Here is a 21,695-nt window from a genome sequence, read left to right on the forward strand (position 1 = left end):
ACAGCTCAGTGATTGGAGAGCAACGCGCAGCCAATCAGAGGCGGGAGCGTCTGTTTCTCTGGCACTGATTTATCTGGGAGGGCCCTGCCTGCAGCCACAGGACCTGCAAAACGTGGTAGCCCGATGCAGTCCTTGTAAACACCTTACAGGATGCAGCAGCACACATTGTAAGTTTTATTTCCCCGTATCCAGATAGGAAACATGAGGATCTGACAGGATGCACATGGACAGATGCATCCACGGTCAGCAGGAGTCACCACAGACTTCAAAAAATGCTCAACCCTCGATGATTTAGGTTTATTATGAATAGTTCTGTGTGCAAATAGTTTTGAAGAACTCATTTTCTGAAATGCAGATATGAATAATTCTTTAAAGGGACAGTTCGCCCCCAAATCAAATACACATATCTCTCCTCTTACCTGCAGTGCTGATTATCAGTCTAGATTGTTTTGGTGAGTTGTTGAGTGTTGATGATATCAGCCATAGAGATGTCTGCCTTCTCGCAAATGTAGTAGAACTAGATGGCACTTGGCTTGTGGTGCTCAAAGTGCCAAAAAATACATTTGAAAAACTCAACAGCAATGTCTCTTTGCAGAAATCATGACCTGGTTACTCAAGATAATCCACAGACCTTGTTGTGAGCAGTTTCATGAGGGAACTATTTCCTTTCTCCTGAACTACACCCAGTGCTGGACCTAGCACAATTGGTGCCCTGGGCAAATTTCCCCTGGTGAGCTATAGCTAACACTACAGTTAAGCCAAAGGGGATGCCATTAGTGTTTACATCTCGCACTGTGACAAGCACGAGCCTCTTGTCCATGAGTAGATGCACACTTTCTTCTGCATGGTGATACAGCTGGTAGGTGAGACGGAAAATAGTTTCTGCATAAAACTGCTCACAAAAAGGGCACAACATTGCTGTTGTGTTGCTTTTTTTTTTTTTTTTTTTTTTTGCACTTTGAGCACCACAAGCCAGGCGCCATCTAGTTCCATTATATTCAAGAGAAGGCAGACATCTCTATGGCTGATATCTCCAACAATCTGTTACTCACACCAAAACAATCGACAATGAAAATTAGCTCTACAGGTAAGAGGAAAAAGATGAATGTTTGATTTTGAATGATGAATCCTCTCTTTAAGTGTGCACAAATGGCCAAATAGTTTGAATATGGAAGACTTTGGATGTCATAGTGCACAGTGGGTTGCAGCAAGTCATTCATGTAGCATTTTTCAAAGCTAAAATGCTTCTTGATAAAAAGCACTGAATATTAAAAGTGACTAAAAAGAGATTAAGGAGCAAAAAATAAAATAAAACAGAAGTCTTTATGACATGATACTCAAGAAAAAAACGCAGGTGCTCTTGAAGGCAAGGGTCAGCACATGGGAAGGAAGAAATTAACTGAAGGGACTCAGGCGTGGGGCGGGAACAAATGCATTTGAATTAAGTTACAAAGCCTTTATTCCAAAACATGGCTGCTTACATTAAAACACCAACCGATTTCAACCAAAAGGTCTTCGTCAGGGTGCAAAAGGGTGTCAAGCAAAACCTTTTTATAAGCTTGGTAGAGGGTGTCACAATCCTGATTAATAAGTGAGCACAGGTGGGTGACAGCAGTGGATTACAATGAGAAACCATTCTGAAGGTGACGCGGCTCCACAAGTGAAAAAGAAAGAAGCAACAAGAAGAAAAAAAATCATGTTACAATACATATTAAGAAACATCAGTTAAAGTCCAACCTCGTGGTGGAATAATGAGGGGTAAACTATTCCAAAGTTTAGAGGCAAAGACATCAAATCCTTTCTCTTACCTTATTTTAAGTGGAGATCTGGGAAGATGCAGAAAAAAAAATATAAAGAGGAGAAAGATAATTTAATTTTACATGTTCCAAATATACAAAGTTTAAGACATATGGGGGATGTGGACTGAGCACGTGGGACGACATGCAACAAAGTTCCCAAGTCACAATCAAACCAGGGACTTTGTGTTAACGTGGCACCTTGGGGATGATCAAAAATATTCATGTACTATCATGTGTGTGATTTTTGGTAACACCATGTGAGGCTGAGTGAGCTTATCTACATGTCAGACCACTGCTCTCAACAACTGCACTGACTCTCAGACTTCATGTGCAGAATATTCTGCACAGCAGGGTGAACCTGTGCAGGCTGACACACTTACTCTTACATTTGTCTTACATTTGATGAACACTGGAGTGAATGTGTCCTTCTAACGCTTCACATTTTTGTGCTCACTCACTGTGAAAAAGCAAGTACAGATTAGAGGTATCATTACGGTCAAGACAGGTGAGTCACTTCCTCTTCCCACGTCATAACCTTTAACAAAGGATGAATGAAAGGATCTTTTTCATTGCCCTGAAAAATATCTATCATTGATCTCTAAAAACAACCGTAACTCCCTATATAAATCAAATCTCCTCCTGCTCCTCTGTATGTGTCACTCTGTCATGGTCTTCAGCAACACTTCTTACACCTGTTGTCTTAACAGTCAAGCTTTGACCCCTCCACTCCTTTAAGCAGGTGTCCTGGAAATGTATGATTATTTTATTGCTGTATCACTGAGTCGCTGCGTGATTTCACTCATGCACTTTGGACTGATTTGTGCGTCAGTTACTTGTTTGACACATTAGAATTACTGAAGACCAAGTCAAGGTGTACAGCAGGAAGTGTTTTTTCTTGAAGGCAGACTTACTAGCCTACAGGTTGGGTCAGAATAACTTATCTCTTATCATCACTTTAGTTTGTCACTCAAGCTCCACACAAACATCGTCTGCCTGTAAGAGAGTGGGCGAGCCAGCTGAACTGCTCCGAAGAAACTGGCCCAGCCTGCACCTCCAGTCTCTCTGTCTCCCTCTCACACACAAACAAACAATACAAACATGCTGTTTTTCCATCTTAACAGGTTTAATTACATACAATTATACATCTGACAAGAAAACATCTCCAGTTTGCAAGAAAGAGTCGTTGTCGTCATCGTCTTCATTTCCAGCCTGAGTCACTTGAAATGCAAAGAAGGGGGGTCTCAAACAAATGGTTAATATTTCACCACCACCAGGAAGTCATTCTCAAAAGTATTTCCTCACAGAAACAGACTGCTGAGGATCAGGAGAAGTTCAGGGAAACACAAAATAGATTGTAACATCACAAGTTGCCGTGGCAGGAGAACAGCAGCAGAGTCTCATCTGCACTTTGATTCTCAATAACAAAGCAGCACAGGGCACAGATAACACACACACGCACACACACACACACACACACACACACACACACACACATGTACACATATAGAGTGGCATGTTCAGCATTTTTAATAAATGTTTCTGTTGTGTGTCTTAAAAATGTTCAGCTACAACCAACGGGAACTAAACATCAGGAAAGTCTATTTGATCCAAATGTAATGTGTGTAAGCTGCGCTCCAAACGTGTGTGTGTGTGTGTGTGTGTGTGTGTGTTTTACTACTTCATCATAATTTCAGCAAACTAAAGAAGAATTATATATTCAAACACTGAATATACAGAGCTACAGAATAATAGATTTTGTTGTAAAATAAAAATAGACAAAAAAATGCACCACATATACATGACCATGTTCAAGATATAGACATTCTGAGGTCACAACCAGACCAGTAATTTCTTTTTGATTTTAATATATTTCCACATTATCTGTTATCACTTTAATTTTTTTTTTTTTTTGAAATGCTGTTTAATCTAATAACAGACATTTCATGTTGGTCTAGAAGGTGTTTTCTGGGAGTATTGCTGTCTGCCAGGAATAAATTCTGGTGGGCAAAATTGTCATTCATTATTTTTCTTGGACTAAAAATTGCCAACTTTAAAGGAAGACTTCATCCACAAAATGACCAGTTGTATATCAGTTACTTGTGCCATATTACCTTGAATTCATGAAGACAACATTTTCTCGCTGCCTCCCCAGAAAACTACAAACACAGGGGTGTAAGTATAGACAGTGCACAGGCAGTGTGGTTGCACCAGGGCCCATGGGACATGGGGGCCCGTACGAGAGCAGGGCCTCCAACAGCGTGTTGGCTAGAGAACAGGTTATTGTGATTGACTCAAATTGCCACCTCAGAAACAGACCCATGTTCAAAGAAAAACTCACGTTAAATTTAACAAAAGTGGGGCCAGCTGCTACAGATGTGGTCGTAAACGCAAACCCATCTCTGTCATGGTTTCTCTTTTCATTTGGTAAAAGAGTTAGTAGCAATCCATTCAACAATAAAAGTATGTTTACTTTACATAACTTATAAAATCACAAATAAAGTATAAAGAAATATATTCAATTTAATGAATACTTTCATTTGGTATTTTTGCCATGTACAGATTTGCAGATGATTGCTGGGTAATATGTGTGTTAATACTGTCCAATGTCAAGTCGCAGCTAGTTTAGATGCAAAATCTTGCACGAGGTCCCCTCATGATAACATGCACTAGGGCCTGTCCTAACTACAACACACCACTGTGCAAACATATTGAGTAACTTATTGATTGGAGACCATGTTTGACATCAAAACATCCATTTACAAACTCTTACACAAATAAAGCAGCAAAATCCAAGTCTCACTGATACTCAATATTCTAAATACATCCCAGACACATGCATTTTCACCAAAAAAACCCAAGTATTTAAAACTGAAATAGGAGTAAAACTTATCTATACTCTCTTCAAAGCCAGCAAAATACATGTGTTTTCAAAGTACTGAGCATACCACTGGATAAAATGAGACTTGGATTATACTGCATGAGTTGTGTGAGAGTTTATAAGCAGATGTTTTGATATAGTTTTGCTGTTGTTAAATGTGGTTCAGAATCAAACAATAAATCAATATGTTCAGTGTAGAGGCATGCAAGAAAAACACATTCTCATGAATTTAAGGTAACACAACATGACTAACAACTGATACACAAATGGTCATTTTGTGGGTGAAGTGTTCCTGTAAGTGACACAGTGAGTCTGAAAAACACTGGTATTTCCCTTTCAACCACTGAGTTTTGTTGACATTGGCTTCACTTCCTCATTGATTTTGGGTCCAACAGACCCCACTTCTGCATATGTATAAATAATAATGACTTTAAATCTAAGAGTTTTCTTTTCCTTTAAATACATGTCCGTTTTAGAGCTGTCACATGTCAAAAAAGTACCTTAAAAATCAATCATAACATATAGAGCAGACACAAATCTTATTATTTTTGTTTTACAGTTTAAGTCTCTGGGAAAATGAAGAGTCAACGTTATAAATAAACATACATGTTTTAAATGTGTTTAAGAGGGCAAAACAGAACTTTTTTTTTTTGAAATGCTGTTTAATCTAATAACAGACGTTTCATGTTGGTCTAGAAGGTGTTTTCTGGGAGTATTGCTGTCTGCCAGGAATAAATTCTGGTGGGCAAAATTGTCATTCATTATTTTTCTTGGACTAAAAATTGCCAACTTTAAAGGAAGACTTCATCCACAAAATGACCAGTTGTATATCAGTTACTTGTGCCATATTACCTTGAATTCATGAAGACAACATTTTCTCGCTGCCTCCCCAGAAAACTACAAACACAGGGGTGTAAGTATAGACAGTGCACAGGCAGTGTGGTTGCACCAGGGCCCATGGGACATGGGGGCCCGTACGAGAGCAGGGCCTCCGACAGCGTGTTGGCTAGAGAACAGGTTATTGTGATTGACTCAAATTGCCACCTCAGAAACAGACCCATGTTCAAAGAAAAACTCACGTTAAATTTAACAAAAGTGGGGCCAGCTGCTACAGATATGGTCGTAAACGCAAACCCATCTCTGTCATGGTTTCTCTTTTCATTTGGTAAAAGAGTTAGTAGCAATCCATTCAACAATAAAAGTATGTTTACTTTACATAACTTATAAAATCACAAATAAAGTATAAAGAAATATATTCAATTTAATGAATACTTTCATTTGGTATTTTTGCCATGTACAGATTTGCAGATGATTGCTGGGTAATATGTGTGTTAATACTGTCCAATGTCAAGTCGCAGCTAGTTTAGATGCAAAATCTTGCACGAGGTCCCCTCATGATAACATGCACTAGGGCCTGTCCTAACTACAACACACCACTGTGCAAACATATTGAGTAACTTATTGATTGGGGACCATGTTTGACATCAAAACATCCATTTACAAACTCTTACACAAATAAAGCAGCAAAATCCAAGTCTCACTGATACTCAATATTCTAAATACATCCCAGACACATGCATTTTCACCAAAAAAACCCAAGTATTTAAAACTGAAATAGGAGTAAAACTTATCTATACTCTCTTCAAAGCCAGCAAAATACATGTGTTTTCAAAGTACTGAGCATACCACTGGATAAAATGAGACTTGGATTATACTGCATGAGTTGTGTGAGAGTTTATAAGCAGATGTTTTGATATAGTTTTGCTGTTGTTAAATGTGGTTCAGAATCAAACAATAAATCAATATGTTCAGTGTAGAGGCATGCAAGAAAAACACATTCTCATGAATTTAAGGTAACACAACATGACTAACAACTGATACACAAATGGTCATTTTGTGGGTGAAGTGTTCCTGTGAGTGACACAGTGAGTCTGAAAAACACTGGTATTTCCCTTTCAACCACTGAGTTTTGTTGACATTGGCTTCACTTCCTCATTGATTTTGGGTCCAACAGACCCCACTTCTGCATATGTATAAATAATAATGACTTTAAATCTAAGAGTTTTCTTTTCCTTTAAATACATGTCCGTTTTAGGGCCGTCACATGTCAAAAAAGTACCTTAAAAATCAATCATAACATATAGAGCAGACACAAATCTTATTATTTTTGTTTTACAGTTTAAGTCTCTGGGAAAATGAAGAGTCAACGTTATAAATAAACATATATGTTTTAAATGTGTTTAAGAGGGCAAAACAGAACAAACAGAAGTAAAAAGTCACTACATGTAACTTTGATTTATATAATGCAGCTCTTTATGCTTTGAACAGCACTGATGAAGTGTTACTCAAGAGTGCCATCCTGTGGTTAAAGCTTGTCACAGCAAGATCTCCTGTGCCTTTTCATTTACTTGTAAACATGGATATAACTAACGAAGTGTGAATATGTTATTAATGAAATCCATCAGTGACACTCACTCACAGCTGATGAGACAGGTCATACAGAAAATGAGTTTATTTGTAATACAGCAGAATTTTGTTTGTTTGTCTTACATCACATACAGATGTCTCCTTGCATTCAGCATTGAAACATGATCTTCACCGTTTTTAAATCTACTTGTGTAACTATAACGGTACAGAATGAATCATTGGAAGGGTTTTTTTTTTTTATAATTTTTGTTTTTTTTTTGTTTGCACTGATTATCATTGTTTCACAGACACAGTCTACATCAAAGTTTCTTTACACCCCAAAAGAAAACTAAAGAAATCTACCACCAAATGTGAATCGAGTAAACTGGCGAAACAAAAGGACAAAACTTTTGCCTGATCACCTTGAACTGTGGTGCAAAACCCGCCTCTCAAGGGCATAGAGAAATAAATCTGTAAATCATTCTTCATAGATAAATATATATGACTCAAAATCAGAACCGGACTAGCTGAGAAATCAATTAGAAGTTATCACTAAATATATAAGGCCACAAAACCCAAATGATCAAACTGATGATTGAATACAGCTGCTGAATATGAACGATGCACTCATACCTCGGTGGAGTGGATTTACAGCATGTTGTACTGTCACTGGTGTATGAGTAGTTGTACCCATGTATGGCACACAAGAAGTTGTTCTACTGACAGAAGTCTGTGGGTTCTGCTGGTATCAGTGGTGACGCAGGAACTGATGTGCTGATGAGTGAACTGATCTGCTTACCCTGCTTCCTTTCACATAATTATCACCGAAATAAAGGAATATGCATGTCAAATAAATATTACAGCCATTTATAGATTCATCAACAATATTCACATTCAGTAACACAGAGTTATCATCCCCCGATATGCAAGTCTGAGACGAAAACACAAGGAGCAAAGAGCAACCTGAAGCAGTTTGAGTACTCACACATGAAGGCAGAAACGCAGCAGCTGTGCAGGTCATGTGTGTCGTGTTTTATATTCTGCTTTCACATTAAAAAGACCATAAAGCTGACTACACTGTGTTTAGCGCACGTTGACGACTAAATGCAGAAATGGGTGGTTTGGTTAGTTTCTGCATCCTACTGTAAAAACAGCACCAGAACACGACGATCAGAGAAAATCTACAAACAGCGTCAACATCCATGCAGCTCCGAGGATGGAAAGGTAGGCAACAATGTCAGCGAGAACTACTGGGATGCATGCAGCTCGGCGGTCAGGGACGTGTTGTGCGTTTTAAAATATTTAAAAAGGGCGGCTTCGACGCTTTGGGTCGCCACATGGGGAGTAGAAACACGCCACGGATATCAAAAGATTTTCAAAATGAGGCAGTAAGAGGACACGTGACAGGAGGAACTCCTGCTCTGTTGTCTTTTTCATGATTAATACTGACTGGGCCGCTTGCACCAACACACACAGGATGTGTGCACGCTCACACACACTTTATCTGAGTACCAAAGTGCCTCAGCATTGCTCACAAATTAATAGGTAGAATTAAGATGACATGAAACTGCCAGCTGTGATTGTTCTCAAACATGGCTCTGTTAGGAAAAAAGAAAATGAAAAACAGGAAGTGCAATGGACACAGAACAGTTCTTTGTTTGGATGACTGACAGCTGAAAGACATACATAAACAAAAAGTCCTATCTGACTCATTGCTGACTCAGTGGAGTCACACGTGACTTGGTACAGCACCTAGAGACAAACATACAGTACATTGCACCTAAGGACAAGAGGTGGACACAGGAAAAGCAAGTGTCTGCTGTGATTGCTTACGGTTAATGTGCATTTGTGTGTGTGTGTGTGTGTGTGTTTGGTTAAATATGAAGTACATGAGAATCTGATTTTAATAAGCACTGAAAACTATTAAGAATCTCAACAGACTGAAAATAAAAGCCTAAAATCCTCCCCAAACCCAGAATCTTGCTTTTCACCTATCGATCAAAACCCCTGTACCTAACTCATGCCCCCCATTCCCAAAACAAATAAAAACTTGGACGGGTGCTGGCTGCTTGTTCCAGTTTTCTTCTTATTTCTTGTTCTTCAGTTGATTGGCCAGCCAATCAAGACCCTCATAGAGGCCGTCGCCACTGGTGGCGCAGGTGGCCTGGATGTACCAGTTACGGTGACGCAGGGAGTGTAAGCCCAGCTTGTCTGTGATCTCTGCAGCGTTCATGGCGTTTGGTAAGTCCTGTCAAAGAGGCGAGAGTTCAGTGAGGAGAGAGTGAAGAGTCAAGGGTAAGTGATCAGGCTTTAGTGTGACCCTGATAGTGTCAAAAATATCAATTTATCAATCCATATCTTTTCTGCATATTTGTAATGGTTTCAGTACTCATTTGCTGCAGTATTGACACACTGGTACCAGCTGCGCTTTCTCACTTTCTCTTAAGCGGGATTTAGGCTTCTGCATCGAATCAACGCTGTACCCTGACCCACAGCGTGACGTGCACCTCCTCAAAAATGTAAATACATGTCGCGGTGACGCAGACCTCCGGCTATTTTTGTAAGCTGAAACCATTTCCCTCAGTGGAAACGAAGCTTTTATTTCACAGATAAGAAACAATAAATTGTGAAGACAATAAAGCCTTTACAAAATAGCCTTTTATGCCTTGTGTCAGATTTATCCTGGCTTCATATGAGCACAGGAAATATCCACTTGTCGTTAGGCTAATTTATACAGTGTAAAATGACATAGGCTTGTGCTAATAACATTAGCATGTTGCATTTGTTTGGAAAACGGGTTTAGCATAAGACAGTTTTTTTGTCAGCGAACCTTGTGAGCTGTAATGGAGCCAAATTTTGTAACGTTACCTTTGTTAAATGTTGCTGTTGTCCTCCCTGGCTTCATATGAGCAGCAGGAAAGTCCACTAGCAGCTGGGCTAATTTATACAATGGAAAATGCCATAGGCTTGTGCTCAAACCATTAGCATGTTGCATTTGTGGGGAAAATGTGTCCAGCAAAAGACAAGTGTTTGTCTGTGAATGCTGTGAGTTATAGTGAAGTTGATTTGTGTACTTGTCTTTGAAATTGTCTCTATTAAGCCAGGTTTAATGTGTGTTTTGAATCAACTAAACTTGACAGCACTTCACAGAAACCCCGCCGCTGACTAGTGTTTTGAAGGTGTAACTGCAGAGTGACACAGACACACCATTGCACAAGTATAAATGCTCACAACAGTGTACGCCACATGCATAGGCTCTGGATAGAGCTAACGCACAAGTCAGTGCTTTTCTTTTTCATGTATGATAGTAAATTAAGTATTGTTGGATTTTTGATTGTTGGTCGGACAAAACAAGCAGTTTGTAGTTGTCACCTTGAGCTCTGAGTAGAGATGAAACAGTTTTGCAGTTTTGTTAAAATGTGCTGAAAAGTACTGATACACGCAATGAAATCATTTCACCAAGTTTTATATTAAAAAACAACATATAAAATTAGCAGCACATTTTGTTTGCATCAACATTAAAATATAGCTAGTACCTCATGTACACCTTAATCTGCCTCAGATCTGCCTTAATATTAAAGCCTGTCTTTCAAATGCTTGCTGGAGTGTCTGTGTCACTGTAGATGAGGACAGGGGACCAGCAGCATCACTCTACACCCACTCAGTAAACAAGGGAGCAGCAAAACAAACCCACGTTGCATGTTGTGTCTGGGTTTGAGACTGATGCAGGACAGTACTGTGAGTATTTAATCACACAGTAATCAAACTTGGTTTTATATTATAATTTAAATTTGACATTGTAATACTAACGGTGGGCGGCACGGTGGTGTGGTGGTTAGCACTCTCGCCTCACAGCAAGAGGGTTGCCGGTTCGATCCCGGGCGTGGGAGCCCTTCTGTGTGGAGTTTGCATGTTCTCCCCGTGTCAGCGTGGGTTCTCTCCGGGCACTCCGGCTTCCTCCCACAGTCCAAAGACATGCAGATTGGGGACTAGGTTAATTGGTAACTCTAAATTGTCCGTAGGTGTGAATGTGAGTGTGAATGGTTGTTTGTCTCTATGTGTCAGCCCTGCGATAGTCTGGCAACCTGTCCAGGGTGTACCCCGCCTCTCGCCCGATGTAGCTGGGATAGGCTCCAGCCCCCCCGCGACCCTCAAGAGGATGAAGCGGTTAGAAGATGAATGAATGAATGAATACTAACGGTCTGGAAATTTATTGTGAAACCAGTAATCATTTCATTCAGAGCTCTGTGTCATCGAGGGGGCCATTTTTCATTATTTTCTGACGTTTTATAGACCAGCACTTACTCAATGAATCCAAATGTAATAGGCAGATTAACAGAGTGGTGCAGGGACCTTTTTAGTAGGCCGACATGGAAGTTATCATCACCCTGGTTCCCTTAAAAAGAGCTAATGGGATTTTTTGATTGGATTTTGGATTATTGCAAAAAAGTTCATAACACTTAGATGTTTTGTACATAAGGTTAATCTTCACAAATGAACACCATTTTATGCTTTCTGAAGCGTAAATGCAGTCTGCTAACTTTGGGTTACAAACGAACTGCACCGCAGTCACATGACTTCATCGTTGCCACCACAACAAGGCTGTAGTTGTGTCGACAATATTGTTAGCAACCACCTTTTTCAAGACACTTTCAAAACTGTAGAACAAACATGAAAATCAGGCATCTAACCAAAAAACATTCAAAAAACTAACTGAAATCTCGACAGACTGCAGACTTTGTAATGTGCTTGCAGTCATACAGTGGAAAATTTAAAAGTAAACTTCAAAGTAATACCTCTATATTTTGGGAATGAGACCTATTTGCATTCTCGTCAGGAATTTGGTGATAAAATTGATACCACACTCAAGTCTGTGCAGTGAACACAAGGCTACAGCCAGCAGGCAGTTTACTTACTGCATCTTAGCATAAAGACTGGAAATAGCTAGTGTGGCTCTGTTCAAAGGTAATAATGTCTGACTACCAGCTCCTCTAAAGCTTAATAATTAACATGTTGTATCTTATTTGTTTAATACATACAAAAATGTACAAAGAATTGTAAGCCAGAGCAGGTTTTCATCATTTACCCGCAGTATTTCTCAAGTTAATATCAGCTTTGGATTTAGGTTACAAATAATTACATCAGCCTGAAGAAGAATTTTATCTATGAGATACTAAGTGGTGCATTGATCCTCCAGTACAACCCTATTGTGCACTGATTTATTTGCAGTGTGTATAAAATGTGTGTATATATGCAGAACAGTTAGGGTGTCTTACCTGTTTGTTTGCAAACACAAGGAGGACAGCATCTCTCAGTTCATCCTCAGCCAGCATCCTCATCAGCTCCTCTCGTGCTTCGTTCACACGCTCTCTGTCGTTACTGTCCACCACAAAGATTAGACCTGAAACAGTGAGAGAGACAAACAAAATCCTTTTTTTTCTGAAGGAGAAGAAGAGGAAAGTCGCTGGTGTAACCCTATGATTAGCTCTTCTCACCCTGTGTGTTCTGAAAGTAGTGTCTCCAGAGGGGGCGGATCTTGTCCTGCCCACCCACATCCCACACAGTGAAGCTGATGTTCTTGTATTCAACTGTCTCCACGTTAAACCCTGAAAATAAGTGCATACAACATGTAAAGCAAACATAATAGTGCTCTAGTCATTAGTGTGCAGGAAAATACTTTAATATTATTTGGTCTGTGCACCTTCACCTACCAATGGTTGGGATAGTGGTGACTATTTCCCCCAGTTTGAGCTTGTAGAGGATTGTTGTTTTTCCTGCAGCATCCAGCCCCACCATCAAGATCCTCATCTCCTTCTTCCCTATGAGGCTCTTCAGCAAATTCCCAAAAATGTTCCCCATGATTCAGATGAAGTTCTTAAACTTCAGCGTGCAGCTACAATCCTGATTACAGATGCCTTGCTGCCAAGTTTCACTCGTCCAGCAGCAATAGATTACGAAGGAGGGCTGAAAGGAAACACAGCAAATGACCATTTAGTAATACTGTTGTGTGTGTGTAAACATCCAGTGATGGATGCAACAAACATGCTGGCATAAAGAGAGGATTATTAATAAGCTAAAGTGTCTGTGAGGCCTTTGTTAAATTACAATGAAGGGAACGCTCCATCCAACCTTCCTTTACTTTTCTGAAAAGACTGCACCACCATGCCAGACACTCTCACTTCTACATGCACAACCCAAGACAGGTGCAAGCTATGCTAATTGCCCACAGTCATCATCACAGAGAGGGTGAAGGAGATGCATGTTAGTGCCATGACTGCAGGCTGCAGTACAATCTGTTCAGACCCTTTTCGCTTGGTTTTTTTTTTCTCCTTCAAATGTTATCCTGCAACAACGCCAAGCCCTCAGAGCACATGAAAAATGTCCTACATTACCAGGCCTGGCTCAAACATATCCAATCACAAACCTGGACTAAAAGAGGCAGAGAAGAGCACATTTTCACAAGTCGGCAGTCTAGTTGTGCCGTGTTTTGCAGATATAGTTGTCAGTAGAGCACGGGAGCAAAAATACTATTGCAGTGTCCAAAAATACTCTCTTAAAGTGAAACTGCACACAACGGTCCACTTGCTATCTTATCTATCCTTTCAACCACATTTTACTAGCCTTATGATCAGGTGGATTTCATTTCAGCTAAGTTGTTTCATTAATTGTCATCATTTGAAGTGCTGAAAAGCTTCAGAGGTCAGAAACCAGGTTGGTATTACACATTTATATTTCTTTTCAACACATTGAATGTTTCCAATAGAACAAAATGTACCTGTAAAGAATGCAAAGTGATGTGTTCAAGGTGATGTGTTATGTCCCCAATCAATGTCTTCTTCATGCACTAACACATCTTTGGACATTGTGGTACATTGTGGGGTATGTCAAATGTAGTGATTGCACATACTCTGAATTATAAAGTGTGCACTTGCTATATTTCAGTGTAGAATAGAGACATATATGCTCATCATGTGCATTGGCATCATCATCATATGACACTATTGGTGGATTGAGTGGACTAATAGACTCAACTAAAGTGAAAAATAGAAGATGATATTTAAATAAATAAAGTCGTCAGTAGATATGAGGCTAGCTGCAGCCCTGTCCATGGTGCTGAAGAGGATCAGCACACTTGTCACAGCCTGACCCCATCTCCTGTCCTCCCACAGAGGGCTGTACAGGTTTAAATATGAGCTCTTACAATAGTGATTTAAGCTATGTGGGAGCAGGGCCACGATATGCCGGCCTGATAACGTTAATTCAACTCCGGGTGACTCAGGTTACGTTAGCCGGGAATGCTATGTAACGTTAACGTTACGGCTATCCTGCCGATATTAGCCGTTAACATCGGCCCCGGACATCTTAACGCGTTAACTAAAGAGACACACTTAATTTCAGCGACCGAGCTTCACCATTTCCTCGTTATGTTACCGGTTTTCAACTCGTTTATCGAGCTAGTTTAGCTCTAATCGACGAGACGTAACGTTAGCTTGCGTATTTGCCGTCCCGATCCACCCCATTCATCCATCCGCTTATCACCTCAGCGGGCATCCTGCTGCCAGCGAGCCGCCCGCCCGCCGCACAACACCGAGGCTACACAACCGAAACAGGTCGGCCATCACACACACCTTTATTTAATCACCCGCCGGGACCTGCGTGTACACAGTCGGGTTGGTGTTGGTGCCAGTATCCTCACTTACCTCCGCCGAGTAGTCCTCTACTAAATGTCTAACGGTATTTTTCGGGGGACAACTCAGCAGTAAACGAGATCTCGCGAGACCTGAGGTTCAAATCAAACTGGAATGTTGTTGACAGTGGTTTTCAAAGGACGTCTGAACAACTACAGGTTTTGTATCATCAAACTGTTAACAATTTGGGATATTTGTATCAGTTTGGGAGCACTGTCACCTCAATCCTGATTTCCTAAAAATATTTTAATATATAACAAACAGTGTCGCAGTAAAATGGGCTCTGCATAGGTGAAGGACTTTGGTCTGTCTTGTTTTTACAAGGCTACTGGTTATGATTTAATTACACGTCTGTGTGTCTACAGATCCAAGACTCAAATACTCCTTCAGACATGCATTTTACTGATTAGTTATGGACACACAATACAAAATATCAGGATTTAGGCACCTGAATGTGTTGTCATAATCACTGTTTTAACCTTTAAAGGGCCCACACACCCACCACAGTGATCTCACTTATTCAGTCTCAGTAGCCCTCCTCTCAGGGCTGTATGCATACATGTTAACTGACATTTCCCTCACTCTTCTGTTAGCTTTGTTGGGCAGGATGACTGACACCTTTATGTTCATTTTCTTTAAAGGTCCAGTGTGTAGAATTTAGTAGGATATATTGGCAGAAATTAAATATAATAAGGAAGTTTTCTTTGGTGTATAATCACCTCAAAATAAGACTTGCTTTGTGTTTGTTACCTTAGAATCAGCCATTTTTATCTACATATGGAGCGGGTCCTCGTCCATGGAGATCGCTATGTTGCTACAGTAACCCTGAACGGACAAACCAAATACTGGCTCTAGATTGGGCCACTGTTGCAGTCGCATTTTACATCAGCCATCAAAGGTAGCAGCCCTTTCCCAACGAAAGCGTCAGAAAAACAGATTTTTTAAATGTGAAACTGCTTTATTAAGTGTTTTTACTGGTTTAAATCCCCAGGTCCGTTTGTTTTAGAGAGGAAGAGACCTCTGCAGATAATTTGGCTCCTGGTAAAACCCCCCTGAACAATGAACACTGAAGGAATTTTAACAAGCAGAAGTTTCAGCTGGTTGCAATCTGCAGTAATCACCACTAGATGCCACAAAATCCCTCTAAATCTTACACACCGTTCATTTAAGAAGGGGCAATGCACATTAAAGCTGCAGTAGGTAGAAAGTCTGAAAACGGTTGATTTTTGAGTCTCATCTGAGTTAGGTTTCTCCCTCTCCGCGGAGAGCCCTTGGCTCTGCTCCCACGGCCGACCCTCACGCCCTCTGGCCGGGCCGGCCCCACCTCACCCTTCCCCTCCCTCCGGGGCTCCGGAGAACCGAGTTCTGTCTTCCTTTTTTTGGGTTGTTTAGTCATGCTGCTAAATGCTGGAATAGCTATTTTACCTGGTGCACTGTTCGCCATTGCCGCTTGCGCTCCCCTTCTGCCGGTGGCATGGGAACGCGCATATGCAGTAGAACAGCCAATCGGAACACAGTGGTCTGAGCTGACCTTTGATTGGTTGATGCACATCGGCACGATACTGATTCTTTAGAGGCTGAACACAGAGCCATGGTGAGGTGCAGAAACCTATTGTTTGTCTCAGACCACTTGATTTACATTATGCTTAGAGGATATTATAAAATTTTTACTCAATTATACCAAAACAATGTTGCCTACTGGAGCTTTAATTAACATATGTTCCAGATTTACCCATACAAGCTAACTTTTATCTGCAGTCCCTGGCAGGTTGATGGTATATAAAAAAACAAAAAAAACAAAACAAAGAAAAACATACAATAGCGCATAAGCACAGACAATTAGTAAAACAATGACATGATCTCTACCCCAGATGATCTGTCTTATTGGTGCATGGAGTCCAATGACCTTATATGATATGCAGTAAAGCTCTGCTCACCTACCACCTGAGCAATCAACCAGCGATCAACCACGAACACCTGTGTGAGTCCACAGGGCCATGAAATCTCTATAGGAAAACTTTGCTTTTGTTTACACAGGAAAAACTGTGTTTAATCTTTCCAGATAGCACACCTCCTATCAGTGACTTAAGAGCGTTTGTTTGCAATTATTTGAATTAACACATTTACATTTGAGGTCATTAAAAGGCATTTTAGGTCAGATGTCTCCCTCTGCTTTGGGCCTGTGTCGCCACACTGTACACAGCAGAGTAACAACCAGGGCCAGATTAACAGCTAATGTTTACTGTGCGCTAGAATAACTTGAAAAGACTTTGAAGATGCTTTTAAAAGACTACAGTCAAATGATCTATCACATCTGAGACAAACTGAGTTTTTAGTCACACACTATAAGATTTTGCAAAGAATGGGGATCTTGTAGGGTCACCATTTGCACGACTACAGCTAGATTCCTTTTGAAATTATTTTCCATCCTGTTTGTGGTGGAAAATATTACACTAAACTCCCTTCATGAAATATGACATATCAATTATTCGTTATGTGCTGGCAAAAAAAAAAACACATAACCCTGTAAACACAAGAAAAAAGGTGTCATATCAACAAAAATCGATTCAGAAATTAAGATTTCTCACCAGAATAAGTGCTGGTTGATGGATCAGGTACCAATTAAATAAACAACGACTCTTGTTCACTCCACAACTTTCTCCGGACTTGTGCAGGTTCTAGCCTGCCATGTCCCCCTCCATGTTCACTGTCCACCCAGTTTGCTGCTCCTTGTTTGGTGCTGGAGAGAGCACAGCAATTGGTTCATGACAGCGTTCATTCATTTGGTTGGAACGTCAGATGAGAAAGAGACTGACTCAAAACAGCTTGGACTGAGGTTTATAACCACCTTACACCAAACGATCAAGATAACTGAAGCCGCACCAACTGAGGTTAAACTCTCATTATTTTATTTCAACACTGGAAATTTGTCTGCGACAGTGAAGTTGCTTGAAAAGTTGTTTGGTTGAAGGCCGGCATTAGAGGGCCCTGTGGTCTGGTCATAGCAGGATTACTGCAGTTGGAATTTATGGTAACAATGGACACCCCTGAGGGTCCGGGGCAGCTGCCTGGTAATCCAGCCTTGATCACAACAGATAAATCATGGACATGCTGATGCACCTTAATCCTTAAAGATTCCATACTAGACTATAAATTCTTCAAATGTGCTACCTCATAAGTTATTATATTGAAAACCAACAGTATGCGACACGGTGGTGCAGTGGTTAGCATTGTCATCTCACAGCAAGAGACTTCTCCCCTCTATGCTTCAAGTGCAAAATAGAGACAGGTAGTCTCACCCACTGCCTATGGTCTTGCCGGAAGATACAGGCGTTTTAAGGAAATAAACAGGAAATTAATAAAATATTGGCCATTAATCTAAGAAATGATCCAAAATACCTGCTACTTGGTATATTAAATGGTTTTATTATGAATACGTTTATAGGTAAACTCTATAAACTACTAACACTCTGTGCAAGACAGTGTGCACTTCTGAAGTGGATATCAGACAGAATTCCAACTAAAACACAAGATCATAAGGTCATATTGGAATTTATTTCTTTGGATTATTTGATATGTATCACTTGAAAGATGATGTGTTTCATAGAACACTGGAGCCTTTTATGTCCTTTATTGGAGTGGATATTTCAACTATTCTTATAAGATGGTTTATGTAGTGGGGGACTAACTAATGTATCTTTCCTTTTTTATAGTGTGTAATTCCTGAGTCTCTTCCCTTTATAGATGTTTGATCTGTGAGCTGAGATGTGTTGTTTTGTTTTCCCCCTAAAAAAATCAATAAACACATTTTTTAAAAAAATGATCCTCCATGACATTATTCAACACTGTAAACCAGCTCAGGAGGTGACCAAAAGCTAAATGCATGCTTCACTGAATTTTAATGCCTTGTATGCTCAGTAACATCAGGTTTAGCAATGATTTGTTAACTGGAAATAAACAGACAAGAAGTCATTTGGAGGAAGAAATAAATGTAATTGCTACTGAGCCCAACATCCTGTTATATAAAGTTCCTGTTGTATGTGTGAAGATTTCAGGAAATGGTGACTTGGTCTTCAGCATTGCATAACGCTTGTGCAATAGTTTCATCCACAGATGGGGAACAAAGTTAAGTCTCTAAATGGAGGTCCTTGAAATGTTCATGAGATTATTAGTACAGTATTAAGTATAAATGGTGGAGACTCTTTTGTCTGGTTTATGTTATCGCTGTGTGATATGACTCATAATGACAGATCAGATCATGATGACATGTTTTTACCAGCCACAGGAAACCTATCACTCACAGGTGGCCTACATGAATCTGAAAGCAAAGAGCATTTTGATGAAGTTGTTGCATGTGGTCAAACCAGGTATTTAAAAATGAACACTATGGTTTTAGCAGCATGTAATCTACTTCTGTGATCTGAGGGAGGAAGAAGGTCTTATCTGTAGTTTGCACACTTAGATGAGTCATTAATTTCTATTTCAGTGCTGCACTGTGACAGCGTTTTAACGTACTTGATCATACTGCTTTACAGGCAATCATGAAGTTTATACTGACCACACATTTACAGTGCTTTGACACACTGTGACATCCAAGGTTGCTCACCGGGTCTCGGTGTTCGGACATGAACAAGCAGCACAGTGATTGAGCCTGCCAGCAGCATGGCATCACACCCAGTACATTTATCACTGTTTGTTTTAGTTAGCACCATCTGACAGAGCTTATTACCAAACTAACTTCACTGCATGAGAAACTATTCTTCGTCTAATACATTAGCATGTGGCACAAACACTGCAGCCTGTGCCAGTGATACTTCCACGACATCCTGCTGCCAAACAGAGGACTTGAGACAGTTGGTGGTTCGAATGTTTGTAGTTCTGCAGGTCACTGTTTCACATAAAGCAAGGGGAAGTGGGAGTAGTGTATCTGATGACAACGACAGTCTGAAGAGGTGAAATGAGTCCTTGATCGAAAATGCCATCTTCCTCTTTAATGCAACAGATTTGGGATCACCCTGTCTATCAGCTTGGAATGTATGACTCACTGAGTTTGAGATTTAAGTAGGTGACAGAGGCAGAGTGACACATTATTATGTTGCATATTATGGTCCAAATAGTACAGGACTGAAGGAGATGGAAAATAAAAGAGGAAACTCCACATTTGTTTCTCTTGAAGCTGTCATAACTCGCAATAAATAAATTTATTTCTGTCTTCTGATATAAATTCAAATGTAATGTAGCCTACAAATCCAAAAAAATCTGGTAGATATGAGATGAACATTTTCCTGGGTTGTAGCTGATGTTACTTGTAGTTCAGAAATGTCAAGATCAAGGTCAAGGTCAAGGTCAAGGTCAAATTTATTTGTATAGCACATTTAAAACGATTGGAGTTGACCAAAGTGCTTCACAAGCATAAAAGAAACTAACAAAATACAGACACACAGGGCAAACAAACCAAAACAATATGTGGAGTCAAGATGTCAAAGATCAGCTCACATTAAAAGACACAGAAAAAAGGTATGTCTTAAAGATAAATGTGATACATAAATGTGCGTACATAGTGTTGTTACATTTCCAAACTTCTGTCGAGCAAGCTATATTTTTGTTTCTGATCACAGCTATGCTTCTAACATGACTCAGTGACATTTCATGACCCTGCTAACAAGTCACCGAGCGTTTCTGCTTGATAGGATCCGTGACAGCGCTCGCATGTTACACTGAAACTAAAAATAAGTGATGAAAGTGAGTCATAGGTGAAGAAAATTTGTCTCGATGTCACTGGCAGTTTTGAGGACATGTCATTTTAAAATGTGATACATAGACTCTGTATGTGACGGTACAATGTGAGCTTTGTTTTACATATTTAGAATCACTCTCAAGTAGATTTTCAAGCAGTTATATGATTATAAAAGCCCTGACAATATATTTTCTCAGTCTGACTCTCACTCTGAGCAGTGTGGCCCTACATGAGCACAGAACAGCTTTGGTTGTTAATTATTTTGGCCTTGCTTTTGTTAACAGTTTGAAGCCAGCTCATTTAGGGAAAGATGTAATACACCGCCTGGCATGCACCAATCACTGTTTAGCAACATGTGACAGTTGTGGGGCTGTTTGCTTACGCTGCCTGATCACTGTAAATCAACTCTGATGAAGTGGGCCAGCTGACTCTCTGAGTGCTAAATTCTGGGTAAATAATAAGTAATGTGTTTTTGTTTTTTTTCTAAACTTGAAGCTATTGTTGTTTATTTATCCACAAATACTTAATGTTACAGAGAAATACTTTTTTGAAAAAAGGTTTTCATGGGCTTTAATAAATGTTGAACATCACCTCCGGGTTAAAACTGCCTGTTATATCATCTTCATTCATTTCATTTTCAGTTATATGTAATCAGATTACAAAATATATGAATTTTAAACAGTGACATTACTGAGAACAAATATGTAACTAAATTGTGGTTACAAAGGAGTTACATCTGAATATTATATTATATTACATTATATTATATTATATTATATTATATTATATTATTTTATTGTAATTGTAAGCTAAGGCTTCAGCCTACACCTTTTCGGTCCTGTTTTGTTTGGTTTTATAATGCTGGAAAAAAGCATTTACTTAATGTTTATTTATTTGAATTTATATAATGACATGTCGGGTATTTCTTGTCTTTTTTTTAAAAGATATTTTAATATATTGTATCTATTATATTGTAATTCTTGATTGTTTGTTTTGCGTGGTATGCTATGGACCTCTCTCCGTGTTTTTAATAAAGTCATTCTTCTTCTTCTTCTTCTTCTTCTTCTTCTTCTTATTATTATTGTCAATCTACCAGTACATTTGTGTTTTATAAGTTGGAAAATGACCAAACTGAACTAAACCAAACTAAAATATTATATTATATTATATTATTATATTATATTATA

At 39.5% G+C, this 21,695-nt stretch overlaps 1 protein-coding gene across 2 annotated transcripts; it reads right to left on the bottom strand.

Moving 5' to 3' along the window:
- Positions 1–8,691: 8,691 nt before the first annotated feature.
- Positions 8,692–14,882, bottom strand: LOC125893105 (ADP-ribosylation factor 3). Of its 2 annotated transcripts, none has more exons than XM_049583610.1 (5): positions 14,784–14,882; positions 12,795–13,047; positions 12,579–12,689; positions 12,360–12,484; positions 8,692–9,331 (listed from the first exon to the last, which is right to left on the bottom strand). In XM_049583610.1, the coding sequence occupies exons 2-5, from the start codon at positions 12,940–12,942 to the stop codon at positions 9,170–9,172; spliced, it is 546 nt and encodes a 181-aa protein (XP_049439567.1). In that variant the 5' UTR covers positions 12,943–13,047; positions 14,784–14,882; the 3' UTR covers positions 8,692–9,169. The 2 variants fall into 2 exon arrangements, with proteins under 2 accessions (XP_049439567.1, XP_049439573.1); XM_049583616.1 differs by having other exon boundaries at positions 14,712–14,844.
- Between the last annotated feature and the right edge of the window lie 6,813 nt (positions 14,883–21,695).

The sequence above is a fragment of the Epinephelus fuscoguttatus genome, linkage group LG1 (genome assembly GCF_011397635.1).
Source record: "Epinephelus fuscoguttatus linkage group LG1, E.fuscoguttatus.final_Chr_v1".
Classification (NCBI taxonomy): domain Eukaryota; kingdom Metazoa; phylum Chordata; class Actinopteri; order Perciformes; family Serranidae; genus Epinephelus; species Epinephelus fuscoguttatus.

Bases quoted from the DNA above. Each gene is read 5' to 3' on its own strand.
- LOC125893105 (XM_049583610.1), bottom strand. From the start codon at position 12,942: ATGGGGAACATTTTTGGGAATTTGCTGAAGAGCCTCATAGGGAAGAAG. The intron at 12,690-12,794 runs GTAGGTGAAGGT...ACTTATTTTCAG, and splicing joins CACCACTATCCCAACCATTG to GGTTTAACGTGGAGACAGTT. The intron at 12,485-12,578 runs GTGAGAAGAGCT...TCACTGTTTCAG, and splicing joins CTACTTTCAGAACACACAGG to GTCTAATCTTTGTGGTGGAC.